Source organism: Hordeum vulgare, chromosome 4H (assembly GCF_904849725.1).
Source record: "Hordeum vulgare subsp. vulgare chromosome 4H, MorexV3_pseudomolecules_assembly, whole genome shotgun sequence".
Classification (NCBI taxonomy): Eukaryota; Viridiplantae; Streptophyta; class Magnoliopsida; order Poales; family Poaceae; genus Hordeum; species Hordeum vulgare.
The window spans coordinates 591664563-591675862 of NC_058521.1; the positions used below are offsets into that span (position 1 = coordinate 591664563).

At 47.1% G+C, this 11300-nt stretch overlaps 1 protein-coding gene and 1 non-coding gene across 2 annotated transcripts; both read right to left on the reverse strand.

Annotated features, from left to right (window-relative positions):
* Positions 1-4440: 4440 nt before the first annotated feature.
* LOC123450856 lies at positions 4441-8866 on the reverse strand. Its single transcript, XM_045127915.1, has 8 exons — positions 8800-8866; positions 7403-7487; positions 6983-7062; positions 6292-6411; positions 6093-6214; positions 5736-6011; positions 5428-5558; positions 4441-4830 (listed from the first exon to the last, which is right to left on the reverse strand). The coding sequence occupies exons 1-8, from the start codon at positions 8864-8866 to the stop codon at positions 4689-4691; spliced, it is 1023 nt and encodes a 340-aa protein (XP_044983850.1). The 3' UTR covers positions 4441-4688.
* Positions 8867-10382: 1516 nt separating this feature from the next.
* On the reverse strand, positions 10383-10453 carry TRNAG-GCC. Its single transcript has one exon. It is a non-coding gene; the product is annotated as a tRNA-Gly (tRNA).
* Positions 10454-11300: the final 847 nt, after the last annotated feature.

Here is an 11300-nt window from a genome sequence, read left to right on the forward strand (position 1 = left end):
TCCAGCGGTGGCGGGGGACGTGTCGGGCCGCCGCAACAGCAGCCCTGGATGGGCTACTTCGCCCCGTTCGGCGCTCCGCTCCCGACGGCGCAGCAGTGGCGTGCCACCTGGGCGCCGCCCAACGCCGCGAGCGTTCTCGGTCCTCGACCCCCCGCTCCTCACCAGGCATACCCCGTCGTCGGCTCTTCCTCGTCCGCGACCTAGTGGGACCAGCAGGCTATGATGGCCCATGCCTTCGCCAACATGTCGCAGCCACCTCCCTCCGGGTCCGACTGGTACATGGACACCGGAGCAACCTCCCACGTCGCCGGCTCGTCAGGTAACCTCGACCGGTCCTCCGTCTCCGCGCGTTTTCCTTCGAGCATTACCGTCGGCGATGGCTCTACCCTTCATGTTGTTGCTACCGGATCAGCCACCCTCCCTCCCTTCCATCTCAATGACATCTTAGTCTCTCCTCATATTATCCAAAACCTCATTTCTGTTCGACGCTTTACTCGTGACAACTGGTGTATTGTCTCATTTGACCCCTTTGGTTTCTCTGTGAAGGACATAGCAACGGGGAGACTCATCATGAGGTCCAGCAGCTCCGGCGATCTGTACCCGTTCCTTCCGACCCAAGACGGCGCGCTCGCACTCTCCGTTTCCAGCTCCGGCAATTTGTGGCATTTGCGGCTCGGTCATCCCAGCCGTGCCTCTCTTTCTATTTTAGCAAACAATTTCCTTGATTCATGTAATAATCTGCCTCGTTCTGAGATCTGTGGATCTTGTAAGATCGGCAAGCAACCACGTTTACCGTTCCCTAAATCCCTCTCGCATACTACCGCACCTTTTCAGATTATTCATTGTGATTTATGGACATCCCCTGTTTGCGGTTTTTCTGGTTATCAATATTACCTCATAGTGCTCGATGATTACACACATTACTCGTGGGTTTTTCCCCTCCGCCACAAATCTGACACCGCGGCCACCCTTCAACGTTTTTTCGCTTATGTCTACACCCAATATAACCTCACCATTAAATGTATCCAATGTGACAACGGCGGGGAGTTTCTCTCCCACGACCTTCGCTCCTACCTCTCCTCTCTCGACGTCTCCTTCCGCCTCTCCTGCCCACACACATCCCCGCAAAATGGCAAGGCTGAGCGTCTCCTTCGCACAACCAACGATGTCCTCCGCACGCTCCTGGTTCACGCTCACATGCCGCCCGAATATTGGGTCGAGGCTCTTCAGACGGCCAACCACCTCATCAATCGCCGCCCCTCCTCCGCCGTCAACCAGCTCACCCCATTCTTCCTTCTCCACGGCTTTCATCCAGCCTACGACCACTTACGCGTTTTTGGTTGTCTTTGCTTCCCCAACCTCACCCACTTAGCCCCTCACAAACTTGCACCACGCTCCAACCCCTGCGTTCTCCTTGGCTATCCCCTCGAGCACAAAGGCTATCGGTGCCTTGACGTACGCACCCGTCGTGTCTACGTTTCTCGCCACGTCACTTTTGACGAACACACCTTCCCCTTTGCAGCCACATCCCCTCCAGATCTCCCCGGCCCCACTCCACCTTCCCCGGTTCCCCATCTGGCTCACCCCCAGATCCTGCCTGCCTCGTCCTGGGCAGCACCTGCGGCCCCGGGATCCGCGCAGCCGACCGCGCCAGCTCCGCTGCGCCAACCGGCACCAGTTGCCCCACCGCTACCTACGCCTCCCAACCAACCGCAACCACCGCTTCGCGCGTCCCCCGCACCAGCCGCTCGACCCACCTCTCCTACCTTTTCGCATGCACCCCCACCTCCCTCCAACTTCGCATGCAACTCCCCCATCTCGCCGGCTACCCCCGGTCCTCCTTCCGTCTCACATGCAGCTCCCCCGCTCGCAGAAGCCCCTGCCATTGCCTCCACTGCCCCCGCCGCTACCGCTGGCCCGTCGTCGGCACCGCGCCCTCTACCACCCCATGCCATTCTCGTCCGCCCGCCTGCCAATCTGCACCCCATGCACGCGCGCACCAAGTCCGGTTTCTTCCTACCCAAGCAGCACGCCAACCTCACCATCTCGCCGCCCGTCAGCCCCATACCCTCCTCCTACCGCGTAGCTCTTCAGGATCCGAACTGGGCCGCTGCCATGCTCGAAGAGTATAATGCGTTGTTACGGAATGACACTTGGTCGCTGGTTTCTCGTCCTGCAGGTGCGAACGTGGTGAGCGGGAAGTGGATCTTCCGGCATAAGTTCAACTCCGACGGGACTCTCGCACGGTACAAGGCGTAGTGGGTGCTTCGCGGGTTCACACAGCAGGCTGGGGTTGACTACGGCGAGACCTTCAGTCCCGTCGTCAAAACCGCCACGATTCGCGTCGTCCTCAGTCTTGCCGCCGGCAGCTCGTGGCCCATCCACCAGCTCGACGTCAAGAATGCCTTCCTCCATGGGCATCTCGCTGAGACGGTCTACAGCACTCAACCAGCCGGCTTCCTCGATGCTGCGCGGCCGCGCGACGTCTGCCGCCTCAACCGCTCCTTGTACGGCCTCAAGCAGGCTCCCCGCGCATGGTTCGCTCGCTTCACGTCCTACCTTCTCTCCCTAGGCTTCACCGCCTCCAAGGAGGACTCCTCGCTGTTCTCCCTCCACCGCGGCACAGACACAGCATTCCTGCTCCTCTATGTCGATGACATAATCCTCACCGCCAGCAACACCACCTTCCTACAACGCATCATCTCCTCTCTCCATCGTGAGTTCTCCATGACCGACATGGGATCCCTCCACCACTTCCTGGGCATTAATGTCCATCACACCACCGACGGTCTCCACCTCTCGCAGGAGCAATATGCCCTGGAGATCCTCGAGCGCGCCGGCATGCTCAATTGCAAGCCGGTCTCCACCCCAGTCGACACCACCTCCAAGCTCTCCGCCACCACCGGCCCTGCCTTCCACGACCCACCACTCTACCGCAGCCTCGCCGGGGCGCTCCAGTATCTCACTCTTACGCGCCCCGATCTGTCCTATGATGTTCAACAATGTTGTTTGTTCATGCATGATCCCCGGGAGGCTCACTACCAGATGGTCAAGCGGGTCCTCCGCTACGTTCGAGGGACTACCCACCTCGGTCTGCACTTCTTCCGCTCCGCCAGCAGCGACCTGACGGCCTACACGGATGCCAACTGGGCGGGCTGCCCCGATACCTGCAAGTCCACATCCGGCTTCGCTGTCTTCCTCGACAACAACCTTGTCAGCTGGTCTTCGAAACAGTAGAGCACTGTCTCCCGCTCTAGCGCGGAGGCTGAATATCGGGGCATCGCCAACACCGTCGCCGAAGCTTGCTGGTTGCGGCAGCTTCTCACGGAGCTCCGCCGGCCTCCGCCTCGCGCCACCGTGGTCTACTGCGACAACATCAGCGCCATGTACATGTCCAGCAACCCCGTCCAGCATCAGCGCACGAAGCACGTGGAGATCGACCTTCACTTTGTTCGGGAGCGTGTCTCTCTCGGCGAAGTACGCGTCCTCCATGTCCCTACGTCCTCTCAGTTCGCGGACATCTTCACGAAGGGGTTGCCTACTCGTGTCTTCGTCGATTTTCGTTCCAGCCTAAACGTCGGCGAACACCACGTTTCGGCTGCGGGGGGTGTTGGAAACATAATCCAGCCCCACCGTCAGCTCGAGGATAACTCTTGGGAGCGAGTCCTACGGCGCCTCACGCCCACGCTCCCACGCACGTCGACTCCCCTCTCGCATGCATGCACGGCGTGAGCGCTACGGTTCTGTTGTAACTCCCTCCTCTCTCTCGTTGTACCTCATGTGTATATAAGCACACCCATGTACATCAGATGAACATAGACAGAGTTTATCCATCTTACTCTACACTCTGATCAAACAGGTCTCTTTGGATGAAGGAAAGCATGTGCTGCATTGCTAGTGTCTGCACATCTGATCAAATAGTCTCTTTGGATGAAGGAAAGCATATGTTCTAGTTTCACCACTCTTTCATTTGTAATTTTGATAGTATGCATCACTTATATGTGTTATAAGCTTGTCAATATATATTGTTTTGTTGTCTTTCTTGAAGATACAAACGAAATGCTATCGAAATTTTGAATTGTATGTCATTTCATTTTTCATTCCATGCTTTCAACCAAACACCAAAACGGAATCAACCCGTTCTACTCTTTTACTTCTACCGAACACACAGGAATGGAGCGGAAATAGAATCATTCCATTCCATGACATTTGGTTCCCCAACCAAACACACCCTTATATGCCAAGGTAGCTAGCAAATGGTTTCCTATTCCATCTCAATATCTCATCCTCCTAAGTTATGTATACTTTCAACCCGATGCATATGCGTCTCGTCGCCAGCATGTTTTTAACTAGACATGTATTTGTTCCCACATGGTTGTCGACTGAGCTTTGCGTGATGAATGATGAACCAACATACAAAGGAGTCCTCAAAATGATGAATTACACAAGAACCAACATCCTACGACAAATGTTAGAAATATAATTAGTACAAAACAGTCAATTAGCGATCGTAATTGCCAAACAAATAACTGAAGAATCCAAGTACTGATCAAGGATTTCACTCAGCATTACAATGAAGTGACAATGCCTTGGGTAAAGACCAAAGCTGCTTCGCTAATCTCGAATTCACAAGGCCACATCAGTTCTAGTACGTAACAAGCAGTTCGACACACAACCAACAAATAGTCTCACCACACACGCCAAGCACCCCTTGAAGATCCACCCTCTACAAAATCATCGTACACGTTGTCTGGGAACAAACCAAACGGCACAGGGTACCAACTTGGTATATAATAACGATGCCTTGGTTCAGGCCAACCGTCATTCACGCTACAAAATAAAAATAAAAAGAAAAAAGAAAATTAGTGTCAATACCATATAACTGAATCAGATTAATCAATGAGACGGGTCTCTGTCTCAGCACCACCAAACGGTTCAAGCTTTCAGCTCTACGCCTTGTTTGGGAACAACTTTTATCTTTAATAAAAATATCAGAGGAATGGAACCTTAGGAAAATTTTCAAATTGTTCGAATGAGCCCTGAAATTTTAGATAGATGTTCTTCCTTCATTTTCTTGGAGCATTCAAAGCAACATTACACTCCCTTGGTCCCTACTCCACTCTAAGGTGCATCAGTAAGGCCTTCGGGTCTCTATTGTTGGCCTCTAGCTAACAAGCCATAGATTGGAGCCCCAATGAGGAAAAGTGATAAGCATCATGTCAACTGTGCGGGCCTATTTTCACATATATATATCCAAACAAGATATGCCTACATCGATGTTGTTGGGATGGTAAGGACGTGGAAATTGCAAACACTGCGGACATTGTTGGAACACAAAAACCATGTACACTACATGTAAATCTCAGGCATCGAAAAGAGCTTACGCAAACCTCAATATTACACCATGACAAAAGGTATTGAACATACCGTTCTTCACTGAAACGTCTCACAAGTTCCTGAATTTTTTCCCTCGGTAGGTACGGAGTTTCTTCATCATGGAAGAAATTCATGCCAATCAAATTCCCTCGAGCATCAATAAGAGGCCCTCCAATTCCAGCCTAGGACAAAGAAAAACATAAGTGACACCAGATAAAGGGGGTGCAAAAAAATATGATATGTGTAATTAATTACAGATTAAATTCAATACATTCAATGATGAGTTGATCATACTTCTAATACAAATAATTATTTTGCCACATGCGAAACATAGAAGGAAGATCAAAATATACATATACCTTGGTGATTTTACAAGTGGAAATCCTAAGCTCTTCACAAGCAAGTTTGCCTTTTCTGTCAATTAACACCCCTCTTGAGGCCATTAGTTTCCGATGTTCAATGAGACGCCCTACAGCTAAAACCTCGATATTGGGGGTGAATGAAATATGCCTCATCAATCCCACTGTGGTAGAGCAGCAGGAACCGATGATCTCTACAACCGCAACATTATAGCATAGATCATAATGTCTCAATGTCCCCGTGACTTGTTCTGTATTATTAAGGTACACTTCAATCTGCAATGATAAGGTTATAAACCGGGGTCATAAACGGACAAACAAAAGGCACAAACAATGATATGCACTACCAGTGCCAACCTGCAAGTTATCATCAATCCTGTTTCCATCGCCAGAAATTTGAACCAAACTTGCTGAAGTAAGAATTCTCACGGGATTACAGTCTATAATTAGGCCTGTGCAAGCAAAACATTTCGCCTTTCCTGCACACATCATAATTTGGTCTTTAATAATCCGTGAAATAAGAGAAATAAAAGTGAGAATATCGCAACACAATCACCATTGAATGAAGCAAGTGAGACAACACATCCAGCCATAGTGTTTGCAACATCTTTACTGAGTGTGCTCCAGATATTGTCCTTGAATTCCTCTTGAAAAGAGTTAATCTCATGCATACCATCTGTTTAAAGAAACATAACATGTCAGTTGGCACTCCTCAAATAAAGTGGTTGCAGCACTAAAGGGGTACTGAAAAAATTAACAGCAGCTGGTAAGGGGCAAGTATCACATATTAAAGGTTCACTATAATGTTGCATGAGATATGTACAACAAGGTGAGTCAATTAGCAAATGTATCTTATCACTAAGATGCATGGCGCGCCTGGCACAGTGGTAGAGTCCTCCCACTTGTGGCCTGGAGGTCCTGGGTTAGAACCAGCTTTCCTTGCAGAATTACTGTACAAGGGGTAAGACCTTCTAGAAAGAGCCCTGCTACATGGACGATATGTTGCAGCCGACTTCCGACGCAAAATTACAGCCATGTTATCTCATTCGTTCAGTGGGCTACAGCCATTGATCATGGGTATCGTATGATTTTCGTCCGGCAACCATCGTGTGTGCAGTAATTCCGTTCTACAAATTAGATTCTCCAATCCCCACTTTGTGTGGGAGCTTTCAGCACTGGATACGCCTCTTCAAAAAATATATCTTATCACTAAGATGTTGAAGTACTACAAAAAGAAAGAAACTAACCTTTAGGCATGCCAGCAGCATTTTGTGTCTTGGTTGTGCTTGCTTCTTTTATACCAACAAGCACTTGATTACTTCCAACCCTGCACTTGGTACAAAAACACATCATGACGAATCCGGAAGCTGCTATACTCAGATAAATAACTGAGCCAATCGAGGGAAGTTGGTAACCACAACATCATGGCAAAGTGATGAATGTATCTGGTCAAGTCAAAATCCAAACGAAAAAACACGAAAATCTTGCCATCGGGGGCAAGGGGACCAAATCAATAATATGCCTTGCCTCCAAACCCTAGCTCAGCTAGGCTAGTTTGCCCATCCTAACAAGGCAAGGCTCAGCAAGACAACCGAGCAAGTCCTAACTCACCTAAATTTCACGAAACTTTTAGGGTTATGAAAATAGAGTTCGGGTATAGGGGTTACCTTCCTCCGGCCGGTTGACCACCGGTGGAGCGGGCCAGGGCGGCGCGCCCGTTTATAGCTTTTGCGTTTTTATTGTTTTCCTTTTCTTCATTTTATTTCTGTATTTATTCATTTTATAAGTCAGTGAATGATAGTAAAAAAACTTATAAATCATGAATTCGAGAAATGTTCACGAAAAATAAAAGTTTTGAATTTTTTTTTCAAAAACTCCCACGTGTTTTAAACATATTCACAAAATTAATAAACTGTTAGCATAATTAGCAAATGTTCGCGAGAAATTGATAGAGAATTTTCAAATTTTACAGAAATTTTCTATTTAGAAATTTCTAGAGATTTTATCACATATTATTAAATTTTTGCAATAAGGATCACGATTTTCCAAATGTATTTGAATTCTAAAACATCATATCCAATATGTAAAATGTTCGTGAAGTTAAAAAAAACAAACAAAATATTCATGATTTTAAAAACAATATATTTGTTTAAAAATAAATCATGAATTTCTAAAATAGTCTCAATTTCTAAAATGTTTTGTACAGGTTCATGAGTTTCAAAAATATTATTGAATTAAAATATATTCCTGGATTTTAAAAAGGTAAAGAAATCATGAACTTAGTGAATGCTTTAAAAAATAAAAATACCCATGGGTTTAATGAATTTTTGCTAAATAAAAAAGTGTTCATGAATTTTAAAATGTTTCCAGATGTCAAAACGGCTCACAAGATATGCAAATATTTGATTATTTTTTTAAAGTTCACATATTTGGAAAGGTGTTCGTGAAATTGAAATGTGAATTTTTAAATTATCCTTCATTGAGAAAATGGCTCCCAGATTTCACAAAAAAAATCATGAACTCAAAAGGAAAAAAAGGTAGAAGTTGATAATAAAGAATAAAAATGAAAAATGAAAAGAAAAGCATACTCCCTTCGTCCTAAAATTCTTGTCTTAGGTTTGTCTAAAAATGAATGTATTTAAATACTAAAATATGACTAGATACATTCATATATAGAAATTTCTAAGACAAGAATTTTGGGATGGAGGGAGTAGAAAAATGAAAGTTTTGTTCTTACAAGCATGTTAACACACAACAACAAGCATTTTAATCTGCATTTATTAGGCAATTTCGAGTAAATTTAATATATCCCATCACCCACTTTTCTACAACTCTTTTACTACAATGAGTGATAGATCTTATTGGGAAACGCTTGCCTTCAGCCAACCGATCTTGTGTGACCGTCCGTCGCATCCGTGTTCGTCGGATATATTCTTGATTAGATGTCGAGAGTAACCCACTCTGTGTCCACATTTTTGCAACTAGTCCTATATTTCAGAAAGGGGGTTTGCAACTAGCCTTCTGTTGCAAATCATGCAGAGGCTAGATCCCGGAGTGCACAAACTAGGAAGGGAGACGATAGCCAAGCTGAGCGCCATCGCTTGTAGGTCATCGCCACCGAGCGCATCCATGTCGGATCTTCAACTTGAACATTCCCCTGATGGGATTCTAGTGCACCAGTCGGCCTACGTCTAGAAGGTGTTGGAAAGATTTGAATTTGACAAGGCATACCCTTCTAAGACCCTGATGGTCGGGAGGTCTTTACAGCCAGACAAGGACCCGTTCAGGCCTAGGAAAGAGGGGGATGAAACTCTGGGATCAGAGGTTCCTTACCTGAGTGCAATTGGGGCACTCATATACCTCGCAAATTGTACACAGCCAGACATTGCTTTCGCCGTCAATTTGCTTGTTAGGTACAATTCTGATCCTATCAAGAGACATTGGAAAGGTGTCAAGGACGTCTTCCGCTACATGCAAGGGACCAAAGATATTGACCTATTTTATAGAAGGAATCAAGACCTATCCCTTATAGGCTATGTCGATGCTGGGTATCTGTCGGACCCACATGATTGCAAGCCACAGACTGGATATGTTTTCCTTTGTGGTGAGGCTGCGTTCTCGTGGAGATACCAACCAAGCAAACACTTGTGTCAACCTCCACGAGCCACTCGGAAATAATGGCACTGTTCGAAGCGTCAAAGGAATGTGTATCGCTTCGACGGATGATCAGCCACATTCAGCAGACATGTGGGCTGAACACCGTACAAACCCCTATCATTATCTATGAGGATAATGTTGCTTGTGTTGCGCAAGTTCAGATGGGTTATGTGAAGAGTAACCTCACAAAACATATTAGTTCCAAGTTCTTCTATGCACATGAACTGCAATAGATGAACGAGGTGAGAATCTTGCATACTAAGTCGTGTGACAATCTTGCTAATATGTTTACTAAATCGTTACCGGCATCATCTTTGGAGAGGTGTGTGCGTGGAATCGGTATGATGAGACTTAGAGTGATGCAAGGTTCGGGGGGAGAAATTTCACAAATTTGTCGCTAAAATTTCGATCCCAATGATATCGTACTGTGTACTCTTTTCCCCTTGAGTGAGTTTTTCTGATGTTTCTCACCTAAGGTTTTTAAGGAGTCAATTCGTGCAATACAACAACGTATACTATGTGCTCTTTCTTTACATTTTTCCATTGATTTTTTTGGAGTTTTGAGACATGAATATACGGATAATCATCCAAAGAGGAGTGATGGGAAACTGGGCCGGCCCGGAAGGTCTCGCACGGTGAGGCGTGCGAGGCACGCAACCAGCCCCTCTCGTTCGCTAAACTCACGTTAGATGTGTACTTATCTCTTCACTGCATACCCTTATATAAGCAGAGGAGAGGCAATCATTGTAACAGTGTTAATCATTAATAAAGATTGATTCCTCCCTACGTCTTGTGTGTTCTACTTTCTGTGATTGTCTACATCGCCCGCTCCCGCTCCACAACATTGGACCGGACTCGCCGACACAAATTGCGGAACAAGCACTAGCCGTATCAGAACTGTCCAGCAGAATGGCCATTTCGTATCAAATGTCAAAATGAAAAATGAAAAATGAAAATGAAAAATGAAAAATGAAAAATGAAAAAAATCAATGCACCAGCCGGGAATCGAACCCGGGTCTGTACCGTGGCAGGGTACTATTCTACCACTAGACCACTGGTGCCAGGATGACAAGGCGGTAGTTACAGACATATTTGTTAGCAAACGTAATTTACTGTAAGCTGGAAGGCAGCGAGCGATGTCGGCAGTTGCGAACAGCCAATACAGTACCCTACAGCTCTTTCATCTTGGCCGTTGGCCACATTTTGTTTCTCTCCCTCTTCCTCCACGAAAGCACGTACAGCAGCAGCGACGGACGCAACTTCCTTACTCGGCTAGCAACTACTCCACTAGCAGGAAGTGGCGGATCACACCACTGTAGAGCGCATAGGAATCCTAACAGGGGGAAGCAAGATAGGAGGCCGGCGCACCTGAAGCAGTACGTACGCACGTGTAGCTTTCGGCCCGGTCCGGCCCGGCCGTGTGAACACAGCAGCTACCATCGATCGATCCAACACGTCGCTGCAGCGCAGCGGGCGCTGACGCCGATCGATCTCGCAACCCCGGACAGCTACGCCTCGACGAATCGAGCATGCCGATCCACGGAGCTGACGGGCATATGCCTTGGAGTTTTCGGTACTTGGTGCTCGATGGTGCCGAAAGCAAGGGGCCACATCTACTGCTCCTGGCTATAAAATAGACGCGGGATGGACTTCTTAATTAATCTGCTTTCGGGATGGACATGACGTCTTTTAAATCGTGACGAAGGGAGTACTACGGTATGACTTTGAAGGATCTCGTTATGCTATGTAGTAGGTGCGGCCAGCGATTTGGGTGATTGATTATCTGGATGATGTTGTCGCGGTTTCATCTGCTCTGTAATCATAAGGCTTTATTTGATACAAGCGGATTGGGAAGGTTTGGGGAGCAGGGGATTTAGTGAATCCCTTTCTTTCATCCAATTCTTTCAA

Bases quoted from the DNA above. Each gene is read 5' to 3' on its own strand.
- LOC123450856 (XM_045127915.1), bottom strand. From the start codon at position 8,866: ATGGATGCGCTCGGTGGCGATGACCTACAAGCGATGGCGCTCAGCTTG. The intron at 6,412-6,982 runs GTTAGTTTCTTT...TTCTTTAAACAG, and splicing joins TGCTGCTGGCATGCCTAAAG to ATGGTATGCATGAGATTAAC. The intron at 6,215-6,291 runs GTGATTGTGTTG...TGATGTGTGCAG, and splicing joins CTCACTTGCTTCATTCAATG to GAAAGGCGAAATGTTTTGCT.